The following is a 15,546-nucleotide window of genomic DNA, read 5'->3' on the forward strand; positions in this document are numbered from 1 at the left end:
AAAGGGATTTTTTTTTTTTTTTAAGGATAAGAAGGGAGAAGGAAACTATACATTAGCTAGCTATCAATAATGTTTATCTGTTCATTATGTTTTGTTTTGTTTTGTTTGAGACAAGATTTCATTCTGTAGTTCACAGGCTGGCCTCAAGCTTTTTATTTTCTTGCCTCAGCCTCCCAATCATTGGAATTACAGATACACACCATCATGCCAAATGCATACATTAATTCTCCAGATTATCCCCCTGCAGGCTATTTCTTAGAAAGGATGGAGAGTTTTATTCCATGCTGTTTTGTGTAGTTTCTTAAGTCTTCAAATGTAGATTTGTTTTTTTTAATGTGAGTTTTTTTTCTTTAAAATTTTTAAAGACGTGTGCTCACTTTGCAGAAATGTTTTGAGATATGACATCCATCCATAAGTGCACATTGGTCATTTTGATGTGTGTGTTGTCCTGTTTAACTGCCTCCTTGAATCAGGAATCAACATTTTCAGTACCCGGAGGGTTCTGCTGCAGGCCCAAGGTCAGTCAGCAGCCTTGAGCCTTCTGTGAACAGAATTGATTTAGCTTGTTCCTCAGCTTTATGTGAATGGGAGTAAGTGTATGTGTGCGTGTACATATACATGTATTCCCTTGTGTCTCATTTTATATGGACTCTTTTTAAACTTTTACTCATTCTTTGCAAATTTCACACCATGCACTCCAATACCACTCATTTCCCCCTCCCCTCATACCCATCCTCCACCCTGGCAACCTCTCCCACCCAACAAAGAAAAAAAGTCTCATTGTGGAAGCTGTAGTGTAGTACAGGGTGTCCCTCAGTATACCTATTGTTCACATTTCTTTGCTTGCAAATGTTCATTGCAGTGAGTCATCACAATGAGTTATTGGTCTGTATGAGGCCTCTGGCTTCTTCTACTCTATTCTTACTGGAGCCTCACAGGGACTCCTCTCAGACATCCTGTTGTTGCCCTGTGTCATGGAAATCCTATAACTTTGGATCTGCAGGACCAGCCTCTTCATACACGCCAGCAGTTCATTGATGGGGGAGATACTGGGGTGGTCCATTTCAAAGCCCTGAATCGGGGCCTAAGAGGTATCTGAGCTAGTCAGACTGACCACTTTCCCACTCTCTGCCCTGGGCCCAGCTCACCTAGAACCACCGCAACCAGAGCTAGCTCTACTCTTCTGCTCAGGTGAGGTACAGGGCTGGCTCGCTGTTGCAGTCAGTGAGGGTATTGGCCAATTCTCCCATTTTTATGACTCTCCTATCTGCCATAAGGGACAAGGGAGGGGAAGGGGGTATCTCTCCCTCATCTGCATTATCACACAGCAGACAAGAGGCAACCCCTGCATCCAGGGCTAGCTCTACTGTGCTGCCCAGGTGAGGGGCAGGCCCCTCTCTCCCAAGTGCTGCAGCTGGTGAGTGGCAGGGCCAGCTCTCCTGCTTTCATGCCCCCGGGCCTAGCTATCCCATGATGCCCAGGTGAGGGGTGGGGCCATTTCTGCACAGCCCTCAGACATCAGCATGTGCCTGGGTGATAGCCTGGAGCAGGAAAACCTGGGCTTCTATTATAACTGACCCTTGCTTACTGCAAGGCCATGAACTCAGACCTGACCCCCAGTGACAACACAGGCCAGGACCCCACCATGGTCCCAGGTGGCATCACCGGCCACTCACATCAGGCCGTCCTTCCTACTCTCATGTCCAGTTCTGCCCGTCTTCATTGTGCCCACAGCCTTCTGTTTCTCTTTCTCCTCCATTTCTCTACCACTTACTTGCTCCACTTAGTGGTGCCGGGATATCTGAGTGTCTAGGGTCATCTCAGGAGTGGTCTCAGAAGTGCTGTGCCCTGCTTGTGCATTATGGAGAAGGTCAGGGATCATCTTGGGCATGGTCTGCCCACTCAGGCCTGTGCTGGGCCAGACCGGTGATCATCTCGGGCTTGGTCCCTGTCCAGGCCCTTTGGCACTGGTCTGGTGGTTGACTCAGGCTCACTTCCTTCAGGGAATGTTAGGCTACTAGTCATTCAGATGTTCATAGGTCAGAACACCTACTGACACATGTGTGACACAACAGCCACACCTACAACGCCTCTAGGCAGTCTGTCTTCTCTCTAACTCAGACTATGAGTATTCCTGTTGGACTAGGGAGGACTACAGCTTTTGCTGCATGAGGTTCTGTGTTCAGAGCCCCAACCCCCCACGTAAAGCCAGATGCAACCGTACGTGTAGGTAATCTTAGTGCTCCTGTTCAAGGAGGGAATCCGTGGAAGCTCACGGGCTGGCGGTGAACAGGAAGCCCGGTCTCAAGCAAAGCGGAAGGCTAGGACCAATACCCAAATGTGGCCCTGTGACCTTCATTTATACTGGGCTTTGCACGCTGGCCCCTCCCTCCCACAAAGATGTGGGGAAGTTCCATGTGGCTGCCATGTAGAATTCTTCTGTGTTGTTTGTTCTCTTTAGTTCTGTTTTCTTGAGACAGGTTCTCACTGTGTAGCCCAAGCTAACATAGAATTCGCTCTGTAGCTTAGGCTGATCTCAACTCCACAGTCCCCAGGCCCTCAAGCATGGCCATCATGCTCGGCTAATATTCCATTTTACAGAGGCTCTTTTTGTGTTCCATTGTTGTTGAACCTTATTTTACAACTCAAATATTTGAAATGCTTTTTTTAAAAGATGGGTTTGGTTTTAATGAACTCACAATGTGTTATTCTCTGTGAATTTTTATTTCCTTTTTGGAATAGATTTTTATTTTCCTACTTGTAACTTCCTGACTTTCTTATGGACAGTGTCTTTGCCATGTTCTGTCTCCTGCAGTGTTTCCTTTTCATGTTTTTCTGCTGTCAGGAAGAGGCTGGAACCCAGAGATTATTGCAAGGAAAAAGTTTAGTGCCTTCTGTCTGGAAAGCTGCTGGTGCAGTTATTTTCTTCTGCAGATGTGGACAGAGGGGTTAACAGCAGCTACTCAGGGTGAGCTGCCCACTAGTGACAGACATGGGCCCTCTGATTCCCACTCAAACTCTGACCTGCTGAGTGGGTTGCTTCAGTGGATGGAGATAATACCAAAGGATTTATTTTTCACTCATGAAAAAAGAGGAAAAGAAATTGTTTACTCCATTCAAAAGATATTTTAGGCATCAATTTTACCCTGCAACAGTGTATCATTTAACCCAATCAATTCGTTTCTGGGCATTTATCTTGAAAAACCATCCAGAATGCCAGGTCTAAAAGGCTTAAGTAATTTATAGTAAGTAATTTAAGTAATTTATAGCATAGGAAAAGCATTTGTAACCCAAATAAAATATTATTGCACAGAGCTTTACATTTACCTCTTGTTTGGCTGAGTTCATGGTGGATCTGGTGGAGAGAGTTGAGCAGTTAAACACAGAGCATTTATCCACCAAAGCATGACATGTTTTCTTTGTGGTCCTAAAGAGAAAAAGTTTGCTAAGCTTAGATCAAACTAGGACAAAAAAGGGGAGTAGGGGAGTTGGGGCCATGAAGACCTGAGTTCAAATATCTAGTATCCACATTAATATATATAATATTAGATATATGTTATATGTATATATACATATATATAATATATAGTACATATATATCCACAGTGGTCCCACATGCACTTGTAACCCATTGGTATGGGGCAGAGACAGGATGCTCTATGGGGCTTGCTGGCTGCCAGCCCAGCTCCAAGTTCAGTAAGAGACTGACACAGGGGAATATGGCAGAGGGCAATAGAGCAGCATATCTGATTCCTTCCTCTGACCTCTTGTTCACATGGCTACACAGACCAACATACATGTGTGCATATATCATGCACACAAATGGAGGAAGAAAAACTATGGGTACAAAAATGTTTATTGAGAATTTGCAAATTAGTGTTTGCAAATTTTAAAGCATAAAAATGCCAAACAATTATATGGACATTTACATTATAAGTTATGTCATTTGATCAATAAAATTACAATTCTACAAACTATGTACCGGCACAACATTTTGGTACTTGAGAGGTTTAAAAGAGTAAAAATATTTTATTCTTCAATTTGGGGAACATAGTGAAGACTAGACTTAGTGTTCAGAAAGAGTCACAGCTGTAGTGACAGGGTGGCAGCGGTTTCCGAGCATTTCTGCAATACTCTTCTAACCTTCTAAGGAGTAAAGCTGCACACTAGTAGGTCACAGACTTCACGTGAGCCTCTTCACAGCCTACCACAGTGGAGGCATTCTTTTTAAAATTCTTTTACAATTTATTAAAGAAAATGTGTGTCCTTGTCACCTTGTACAGTAAGCAGACTTGACCTGTGCTCAAGGGAGAGACCTTTTCTCTGACATTTAAGCCATTCAGTGTACAAGCATTCTTGAAAAGGTGACAGAACACAGACCCAGTGCCTTAGCTTGTAAGACATGCAGAGACCTGAGCAGCCATGGAGAGCCATGCGTCTTGTTGTGTTTGACCCACATGCATTCTTCCCGAGCTTCCTGAGAGTAGAGAGATGGTCTTGATTCTCTGCTGCAGTGGTTTAGAGCAAGACTTTACCTGTATGGTTTGAAATGATGAGAAAGTTCCCTAGATGTGCTTGTGTTTCTGTTAACACAGCTCACTGGGGGATTTGATGGTACTTTTAATTATGTTCTTATAAACTGAAGGTCCTAGAATAAAAGCTAAACCCTTGGTTGGCTGAAGAGTACAAGGCCCAAAGCCAAGTGACTGATTAGAACTTCATGACTAAGCAGATTTGGGGTGTCACAGATGCAGACCCAAATTATCTTAGACTGTCATTAGCCCTGGTCATTGTCCACCCCTGTATCTGGTTTTTAGGCTCACAATTTTCTCAGAACTTATAGCCTTTTATCAGTCAGGTAAAACTTTTTAAATATATTCTTAGCAAAGCATGAGCTTCCACCAACCCCCAACAGTTCAGACTATTCCAAGGAAACATCTGATACTTGTGGAGGATCCCCTAGTGTGTGAGCCCACCTACCTGGGATCCTCACCAGTGAATCTGGTAACTGTGCTGATTTGCATGTATTCCTGGACTGTGATCAGTCATTTGGTTTAACTCAAGAATAAAGTGACTCTCTCTTTGGGGTGTGAGCTGTGTTTTGTAGCAATAATTTGAAGGTAAATTTTAATTTTAATAGTGCTCTTGATTTTGATATTAGATAAATACAAGCATTTGAAGAACAGTCATGAGAAGGAAGATTTTGACTGCAATGTGCCAGACATGTTGATATTGTTGGGAGCTGTGATGCAAAGCCTGCTGTACAGACACCAGGGAGTGATGGCAGCAAACAGCACAATGCATTGAGATGTATCACATGGACTAAATTAAAATTTCAGCTGGATTTTTTTTTTTCTAACTATGGGTCTGAGTGGTTAGATTCAATTTTGTTGAGTGCAATACTTCGTTTATGCTAAAAATGTTTCCATTTGTGCTTTGGGTTCACATAACTCTCCCAATTACACCAAGACTAGAAATATTCATATCTTTAAGTATTCGTGGGTTGCAGGGAGTTACGGTGCAGTGTTGGGCGACATACTAGATGATTTGGGAGATTGGTTATTTCATTAATGTGTGGTATAACCTTGGATAAGTCCCCAAATGCGCCACATTTTCCATTATATCCTTGAGGAGGTCTGAATAACTATTTTCTCATGTTGCAATTCTGGAGCTTTTTGGTTTGGGATATTCACACAGTTATCTTTTTGTTTTTCTGTTTTTAGGCGATGTCCTTGTTGCTGTGAATGATGTAGAAGTGACTTCTGAAAACATAGAGAGAGTTCTGTCTTGCATCCCTGGGCCAATGCAGGTGTGAAGTTCTTTCCTATACGGTATTTAGTGTACTTGCATTCTGTGCTGTTTTGTTTTATTTCTTTTAAGATCCTGAAGCTATCCTCCTGTGCAATGAGTGAGTAACACTGATACTTGGGCACCAAGGGCAGGCTCACCTCTTGCTAACACTTAGCTTTGGGCATTGTTTTAAAAGGAAAGGGATGTCTACAAATAAAACTCATCCAAAGTAAAGAACACTGGAACAGTAATGAAAATACACATGATTGCCAGCTTACCCATAGAGCGCCCATGTTGGCCAACCTTTAGTCTCAGCACTCCTTCGGCAAAGGCAGGTGTGTGAGTCTGAGGCCATCCTGGTCTATATAAGGAGTTCCAAGATAGCCAGAACTATGGTGTTTCACAGTTTTTCCTCCTGGCCCCATAGTCCCAGAATACCGATTCAAACTCAAAATATATTTACAAATACTTAGGCCATACAGGTAGGCTCATTCTCTGATTATCTCATAACTTAATAACCTATTTATTCTAATCTAAGTTCTGCCATTTAGCTGGTTACCTCTGCTCAAGTACCTTGCATCTGTCTTCCTTCATGTCTTCCCAGGCACCTACTGGATGTTCCACCTTTTATTCTACTCTTTCCCATAGGCCATAGGTTTTTTTAATTGACAGGTGATGCATCCATACAACACACAAGATATTCTCTCTACACTATGTAGAGTCCCTGTATCAAAAAATAAGTAAGTAAGTAAATAAATAAGCTGTGGACTTTGTATTCTCTGACAAAAAAAAAAAAAAATCTCTCATTTTTGGTTTTTTGACTCTCTCATGTAGGCTTAGCTGTCCTGGAACTCACAGAGGGCTGCCTGTCTCTGCCTCTTAAGTACTGAGATTAAGTGTGTGTATATCTCCATATCCAGCTAAAAGGGTTTTTGTTGTTTCTTAATATGAGTTTGGCTATTTCAAAACATAGCTACAGTGTTTTCTTTGAAGCCTTGTAATCTGGGAGTTTATGGAGGCAGGAGAGTAGAAAGAACTTGCAATCAGCCAACCATGTGTACTATTGATATCATTTCCTTTCAGCTTTCCATCACTGTGACACAGTGCCTGAGGAGAGCAACTGTGAAGGTGGAAATAGTGATTTTGGTTCATGGTTTCAGTCCATGGCCAGTTGGCTTTGGTTTTGTTTGTTTGTTGTGGGGAAGAAATAAGGGGAGAGGGCTGCTGTAAGGAAGGCAGAGCCTCATTGTAAGGGATAAGTACTAGAAAAAAGTCATTGACTTCCTGATGGCCTGGGCACAGAGAGAGAGAGGAAGATGCTGGGTCCAAATGTCTTGTTCAAGAGCATCCCAGTGACCCAGTTCTCTCCATGCTCATAAAGGCTCCACCAGCTCCCAGCGGTGCCACATCCTGGCAACCAAGTCTTTAGCCCGTGTGCACTGGGGAGGCATTTAAGGCCAACACATAACACCATGTCCTGTATTCACAGGCATGTGCCCACATTACAATGAAAGTGCATTTAGAAAAAAAAAAAAAAAAGTGCATTTAGTCCATCTCCAAGAATCTCCAAGTCTTTAACAGGTCCTCATTGTTCAAAAGCCTGAGTCCACAGACTCCTCAAGACTTAACGAAAACTCAATTGTGAGCATCCATCAAAATGCAGCATATTTTGCATATCCATCAGAGTAAGCTGTATATTTTCCAGGTAATGTCATAAGCATTCTCATTGCACAGGAAGAGACAGGGAAAGAATGAGGAAGAATCAGGCCTAAGCGAGACTAAAACTGAGCAGCCTGGCCTGCCACCTGGGATATGCAGTGGCATGATGTACTCCAGAAGCCTTGGCAGTCCTACCCCTGTGGTTTTGCTGGCTGCAGCCCATATGGCAGATACCTTATGGCTCTGCTTACCATCTGCAGCTTCCTGTAGTCAATGCCCCATGCTGCTGGTGTCTCTGACTTTCTAGGTTTTCCGTTTCGGCTTTGGCTTCACTCTCATAACTTCATGTACAACTGTGAGGGGCTCTTTCCAGAGACAGTAAACTTGCTACACATTGTATGGCCTCCTGGACTTTCCTTTGAAATTTTGCTTGAAGCCACCCCAGCCCCACAACTCTAGCATTCTGCATGCCTACAAAACTAGCATCGAGTGGTCTGCCATTTGTCAAAATCTTGGTAGGCCCACTTGGGCCGTGGCTGCAGTGGCCCTTGGGTTGCTTTACCAGCTGAATGAGATAAAGACCTTACTTAGTTAAGCGGTACCTTGAACATACCTGTGCAATCTGGGTTTTCAGACCTGTTCTCTTAAAAGGAGTTATAATTTTACATGTTTGAGCTAGGGTGTAGGATGTGGAGTTGGGGAGGGATCCTGGTCAATTCCTGAGATGCCCTCAGAATGTCTTTCCTACTGTCCCAGTGCAGAGTTTTTGGTCTGCTTTTAACAGAGTCGATCTCTCCATATTTATTGGCAGCAATTTTAAACCTACTCACTTTCTGGCTAAAATGTGATTTTTAAAATGTTGTTTTGTTTCTTGCTCCCTATTCTCACTGTTAATCTGGCTAAAATCAGCAAGCAACACCCATGCCACAGCGAGAATGCTGTGTGGCCTTGAGATTTCCTGTTAGATTACTTAGTCTGTCCCCTTTAAACACAGCCTCTCACAAAGTTTCTGTGCATGGGTAAAATGCATTCACGTTCTTTTCCATCATGTAGAAAGGTTGATCTGTCAACCCAGTTACCAACAGAGTCTCACTTTCTGCCTGAAACCGAATGATCCTGGTCTTCGCTGCCTGCATTTTTCATTTCTGTCAGGCTTCTGGTTTTCTAAGCCCTTAGCAGAACTGCCCACCAAGTGGCTTAGAGAAACTAGGCTTCTCTGGCCTGTTCCTCAGACACTTCCCATGAAACAGCTCCCCAGGCTCCTGAACGTCATCAGGTATAGATGTCACAGTGACAAACTACTTCTTTCTAAAGTTGCTTAATTTTAAAAGCTATAATAATTTTATGGATAAATACTGTGTTTTTCATCCTCTCCTCTCCTCATCTCTTCCCCCTCCAATCTTCCTAGACTCCCCACCCACTCCTGACTACATGACCCTTCACAGTCCAATTAGAGATGCTTGCATTTGCATGGGTGTGGAACATGGTCAACTCACCATGATACACACCAATGAAGAATGATGACTTTCCCTCCCTCAGTGGCCATCAGCTGCCTGTAGCTCCTCCCCCATCCATGCTGGAATGCAGATTGGCTTGATGCCCTGCAGGTCTTGGGGGGTGGGGGGCAGGACACCACAGTTGCTGCAAGTTTCTAAGGACAGTTTCAAGTCGGGAAGACACTTACATGCAGACATGCCACCTCTTGTGCAGTGTCCCCAGGTGCACCTCCTCTTCTTCATACAGATGTGCTGACATTTAAGGTCCTAACCTGTAAGATTCCAGTGGTTTAGTGTTCCTGTTGTATACATAAAGAAAGGGAATCAGGAGCATCCTGCTGAGGCAGGAGGGTTGTGAGCTAGACTAAACTGTTTAATGAGATCCTAAGAAAGAGACAGCATTTAGAAACTACTTAATGATTTCCCTAAAGCTACAGAATCAGTTCCCCAAAGCACTAACTTTCAAACTGAGCCAAAGCATACTCCTTCCCTTTCATTTCAATCTGTGGATCCTGGCATCTTGGTGCCAGACCCAACTGAGATAGATCTGCCCCAGGCTTTTTTGTTTTACTGGTTTGTGTTTGTGGCATGTGCAAAACAGTCCCTCCAGCAACAGGGGAGGAAAAGTGCATGTTTATGAATAATTGCACTGGAGACTTTAATCCTGGACACACCAAGCAGTGACATTTGAAACAAGTGGCCTGCAGCTTCTTGTTCTCCAACAGACAAGTGGCCCGTGAGACAGTGTAATAGGAAAAAAGGCACTGGGAGAACAGATCAGACCTCCATATAACACCTCGCAGAAGTTTCAGATCTACAGTTTCCTCTACTTTAATCAGAAGGGATCTAGCGGGAAATCTTTGAATCCAGCTCTAGGTCTCCTGATGTGTGCTGTTGTGGAATCCAGAGGCAAAGCCCTTGTCTTTAGTGATGCCCCCAAAAGCCCATGTTAACATTTCAAAACTAGTTGTGTGGTTTTTTTTTTTTTTTTCCTAAATGTTTCAAAAGTGCTACTAGCATGAGAGTGTTGATTTGTGGAATGGTAGAATGTGTGCCTAGCATGTGCAAGACCCTGGCTTAGAAAGCTCAGCACACACACAGCATGATGAAAAGAGGCTGGAGAACTACTACACATTATGGCGAACTGAACAGTGTGTGACTACATCAGATGTAGCAGGCAGCCCTTCACTGCTTCTGGATTGCAGGAGGAGTAAATGTACTGGATGACTGGAGAAATTTGGGCTTGGAATTTATTAGATAGTAATATAAGCAGAGGATCCCTGACCCATCCTGGCAACAGAAGTGAATGAATGAGTGCTGGGAAAGGAAGGGAGGGAAGAAAAGATAGAGAAGAGAGAGAACAGTTGATTCAACTTGGGACTTCAGCATGGATGAACCTCCCTGTGCAGAACAACCTGAAACCCTAAATACTCAAAAATCTCATACTTTCAAAGCATCACACTGATGCTCAAAAAGTCTGGAGTTTTACAGCATTTCAGATTTGGAGATACCCAGGAACTTTCCAGACTTTGCCTTGAGCAACTCAGTGAGATTGCCCAAAAGGAGGAGAGGCAAAGGAGGATTTGCTGAGCCAATTAGAATAATTCCTTAAGTATTCATGAAGAGTTTTGAAAGCTCCTGCCTCTTGCAGGCTGAAAGAGAATGGATAAGACAGCAGAGAGCAGGGGAGCTGTGAGAAGGGCTGTGCTGACTCTCAGGTGCAAGGCAGGGCAGCTTTGCCATGACATCAGGTCCTCACAGCGTACACTGTGGAGAGGGTTGTAGCTGAAGGGAAGAGGGGGTTTGCTTGTTAGAGAATAAAGATGAATTGCTTTTTACATAGCGTGGGTTGGAGACAAGTGCAGAGGACACAACCAAAACCACAAGACTTTGGAAGTGATGGGTTGTAGAAATCACATCCTTGGACCCGAGGGAACTAGGGCACAATTACTGAGCCTGGAAGGGATGAGGATAAGTTGGGCAAGTTGCACAAGTAAGAAAGGAGGCGGGAGATGTGGCATCATGAACTTTGTTGAACATTAAAGTTCTGTGGAAGAACGACAGAAAACTAAAAGGAGCTTCAAATAAAATGTGTTAGATACTGTTTATAAAAGCTTATCCCTTTAACCACATAGTACTCTTAATACTTAGGTTTATCAACCTCTTTTTTATAGTGTTTATCTTTTTATTTAGTTATATCTTACCATTATGTTGTCCAGGCAACTGAATTCCTCAGCTGTTTGCTTATCATATATGTTTGCCTACCATATAGGACTTTAGAAATGGCTTTCTGAAGTGTAATTTGTTTTGTATGATGGAACCAACCTTTCTTAAATCAGAGTGATACTAAAACAGCTCCTTAAAGAATGTTAATGGACAATCCCATGGCGTGTGGTTTTGTTTGGGTTTATGTCCTAGCAAGGCGTAAAGGTCCTTGTACCACAGAAAAGAGATGATGGCATTTGCGAAATAAAGTATTAAAGCTAATTTTAAAGCACATATGTCACTTTTCACAAGCATAGCGAAGTGGCACTAAATTTTAGGTCCTTGCCGATTCCTAGAATATGAATAGTGAATTTTTCAGTTTACCAACTCATTTCCCTTTTGTCATTTTTTTTGGTGAGTCACACCCAGTCTTTAACTCTTCCCACCTACAGGCTCTTCAGCTGGAGAAGATGCCTTCATGGTATGTGCCATGGCTCTTTCTCTGAGGTCTCTTTCTGTGGATACTCCTACCATGAATCCCCCCCCCACCACCACCAATAACTACATCTTTGACAGTAAATAATGCTTACTTGTTTAGTCTGTTTGTGTCTGAACCTCAGACCAAGTCTTATTTTTGTAACGTTTACTTACTATGCACACTTGCAGGGCAGAGGACAACTTGTAGGAGCTGGTTCTCTCTATCATGTGGGACTCAAGGATCAAACTTGGGTCATCAATCGTGGAGGCAATGCCTTTACCACAGAGTGCCTGATTATTCCTTTCATATCTAAGATGATAATTCGTAAAACTGTATGTTCTCAACCCTTCCTTACTTTAATTATATGTTAATTAAAAACCCTTGATCATTTTTACATAAGGTTGCAATTTTTTTTAAAAAATTTTGTTTAGTTTGTTTTCTCTTTTTCTAGCAATACATTAACTTTCTACTCAGCCTTTTTTCATACAGTGTCCCAGATTCCAAGGTCTATGTTTCCACACTGTGTTTACAGAAAACTTTTTAAAAAAATTCTGTAGACACTAGGCTTTCCCATTTGAATTTTTTCCCTTCCTGCTCCTGATGTAAGCTCCTTACCCTACTTCAGCTTTGCTAACACCATGTACATCTAGATGAATTTGAACCTCGTTCTTTGCTACATGTAGATTAGCATCCGTCACTGTAATAAATATCTGAAGTATCGACTTATGAAGAGAAAGGGTTCATTTTGGCTTATAGTTTTAGAGGGTCTAGTCTGTGACCAGGTGTATTTGTTACTCGTCTATAATTGGGAAAAACACCTGACTTAATGGAGCTCATGGGAGGGGGGGTTTATGTTGGCTCTTAGTTTGAAAGGGATAAGTCCATCACAGCAAGAAATGCGTGGCCACAGGCATGAACGAAGGAAACTCTTCGTATCTGTGCAGTCCAGGAAGTGGGAAGACGGATATGGGCGATGATCAGCTGTTTTGTTTTGTTTTTTCCCTTTTTATTCATTCTGGGACCTAAGCCCATGGGTTGATGCCACCCATGTCAAAGTTGAGTCCTCCCCTCAGTAAACTCTGGATATATCCTCACAGACATGCCCTGTTGTGTCTCCCAGGTGATCCTAACTCCGGTCAAAGTGACAGTGAAGACTGACCACAACCAGATAAGCCCCTTATCTTGAAGCCTTTGGTGGGAGTACCACATGGAAATGTCAGGGAGTGAGGGGTGAAGCCAAACTGTTCACCCTAAGATCAACAAGTAAAAGAGAGAAAACGGAAGAGGGATCAGGGTCCCACACTCTCCCTAGGGAATGCCCCCACGTACGTGAAGACCTTCCAGCCTCCCACTAGCACTACCCCATGGACCAAGGCTTTACCATGTGAATTTTTGAGAGACACTCTCCAAACAAATGGAATTTTCTTACTGCAAATCCTGCCACTTAAAACGATGTGTATCTAACTTAGTTCACTCCAGTAAAAAGCTGCTACCAGCTCCAGATAAACAAATTGAACACAACCCCAAACACTTACTTCTTGCCAACAAGAAAGGAATGCCTGATTTTTTTTTTTTCCTTTTGGAAGATTTTTTCAACATATATATTTATATAAAACAATATAATATCTGAGCAGTTGGGTAGGTAGGTTAGAGTTATGGATTTTTTAAAACATACTTAACATTTTAAATGAAAGTATATAAAAGTTATTTTTTAAAGTGATTAAAGTATATTAGTACTTAGCACATACTTAGAATTAGAGCACCTCTTATAATAAATCATTAAAGTAGTAATTATTTAGTATTGTTTTTAGTCTTTAAGTATTTTCCTCAAATGTAACATGCTGCCTTAATACAATGTTACCTGCTTTTAAGCATTGGCTAGACGTCTTTATTCTTGATCAAACATGAATTAATTAATTAATTAATTTGAGACAGAGTCTCACAGTACAGTCCTGACACAGTGTAGAGCTGACTGACCTTGAACCCACAGAGATCCACCTGCACCTGCAGGGATTAAAGGAAACAGCCATCACGCCCAGCTTACTCTCATTTTGAAAGGCATCATTTGACTGTAAATTTAAAACTGTGGGGATTATTCCCTTTAAAGGAAGCATTTTTAAGATATAAACATCCAGAGCACTGTGTGGCTACTGAACTCATAGTGATGGCTGAACTCATTATCCAACCCTCATTACAGAGCATCTTTGAAGTGAGCGGGTTGTCGCTGGCCAGCTGGCACTGCGGATGTGTCTGTTTCCAAGGGGAGGTACCTGAGAGGTGGAAGGTGCCTTTCAGCAGCTGGAGAACAGCCACGTTCTGGATTCTGACCAATCTTGACATTAGGCTGTGAAATTAAAACTATACTGATAAAACTGACAGATAATCCTCCTAGAGGTACAGAGTCCCACGTGCCAACGGTTTTGTCTGATAGCACTGTCTTTGGTCCTTCTTTAAAGGTCCGCAAAGACTGAGAGAAGAGTGTTTGAAGCTGTCACGTTTGGAAGGAAAGGCAACTCGTGACATGTGATGTTGCCTTGACCCCAGTCTCTCCCCCTTAGCTTCACTTGATGAGACAGTGCTGTTAGCATTAACATGTACGGTGACTCTGCTGTACTCAAATGCTATGGAGTCCTGTTCCTCTGTGATACTTCTTTGTACAGTGACTGCATTTGCACGAATGAATTGTTGTACGGAACACTGTACTTTTCACTTGACAAGCATTTGTTTTTATATATGTGTGCCCACCACTGTGCAAGGATCTAGATACAGGTACAGGTGAACTCACTGCCCTCACCATTTGCCCTTGCTCTGAGATGCCCTCTCTATCCTGCGCACTACTGCTCTACATGTCAGCACGTGTCTTTCTTTGTTTAAAAAAAAAAAAAAAATGATATTTGCTTTGTTGAAAGTTCGAACTTTTTGTTTTTTGTTTTTCAGGTGAAGCTAACATTTGAAAATGCATATGCCGTGAAAAAGGAAACAGCCCAACCAAAAAAGAAGACACAGGCATGCACGAATGATTTGGTAAAGCTCCTCTGCGGGTTAGAGGCTGATGGTGTTCAGCAGAGTGCCCTGGACGTCCCACACATGACCATGTACCTCACGCTGCAGATCCACTCAGAAGCGGCCAGAGAGGAGGTGTGTTTCCGCTCACATACGCCTAGTGAGGAGGGAGACCTTCCTCCACTTCAGACTTAAAGAAACAGAAGGGAGCTAGCTGGGCCTTTTGCTGGTCTTCATATCACATATCATGCTATGTATTGCATGAACTAGCTGTGCCTTATCACTGTTCTCTACGCACCACATGCTATGCTAGGTGTTGAAAGCAAATAAGAGAAACCTGGGCACACTTTTCAGCTATTATTCTAAGCGACAGGGAGAGACCAAAAGCTGCCTTCGCGTCCTTTTGTAATGTGAGGCTTGCACTTCCTTACGTTGTTTTCTGTCTGCTTAATAAGAAATTGAAATGGTAAAGATTAAATTAATTGTAGATTTACTATTTGGTATTTTCTGTGTTCTAAAAAATACATAGACACCCAGCAATAATAATTCTAATTTCTTACACCTTGCTGGCGTATCTTTAGAACAAATGAGACATTTAAGCATTTATTTTTTTAATCCCCCTAAGTTTTGGGGTACTGTCCTGAACCTTTCTAGTTGGGACACTGCTGAGCCCACATGTCATTGCCTATCTTTCCCTGGGAAAGTGTGTGAATGCCTTGCAAATAAACAGGTTCCTGTCTGTGGCCAGTTCTATATTGGTATCGTAATTAGGAGAGGTTCTTTATTCTTTCCACACAGAGTGGAAGCTTCTGTAAGTGCAGGCTACTAACAAGGGCTTTAAAAATACAGCTAATTAAATTGACTGGGCGCTGTAGAGCCTGCCAGCCCTTCAGTACCAAGGCTTTTAAGACTACT

At 42.6% G+C, this 15,546-nt stretch overlaps 1 protein-coding gene and 1 pseudogene across 5 annotated transcripts in view; one reads left to right on the forward strand and one right to left on the reverse strand.

The window, feature by feature from the left end:
* Nucleotides 1–15,546, forward strand: part of Intu (inturned planar cell polarity protein) — a 60,776-nt gene that overhangs the window by 13,152 nt on the left and 32,078 nt on the right. For all 5 annotated transcript variants that reach the window (XM_055626101.1, XM_055626103.1, XM_055626102.1 and 2 more), the window contains exons 3-4: nt 5,724–5,809; nt 14,566–14,766. In XM_055626101.1, the coding sequence (XP_055482076.1) occupies nt 5,724–5,809; nt 14,566–14,766 (287 nt within the window). The remainder of the gene's footprint in view (nt 1–5,723; nt 5,810–14,565; nt 14,767–15,546) is intronic.
* On the reverse strand, nt 2,048–2,097 carry LOC129690573 (small nucleolar RNA SNORA17; annotated as a pseudogene).

Source organism: Psammomys obesus, unplaced genomic scaffold (genome assembly GCF_907164565.1).
Source record: "Psammomys obesus unplaced genomic scaffold, mPsaObe1.curated_primary_1811, whole genome shotgun sequence".
In the NCBI taxonomy this organism is placed as follows: Eukaryota; Metazoa; Chordata; class Mammalia; order Rodentia; family Muridae; genus Psammomys; species Psammomys obesus.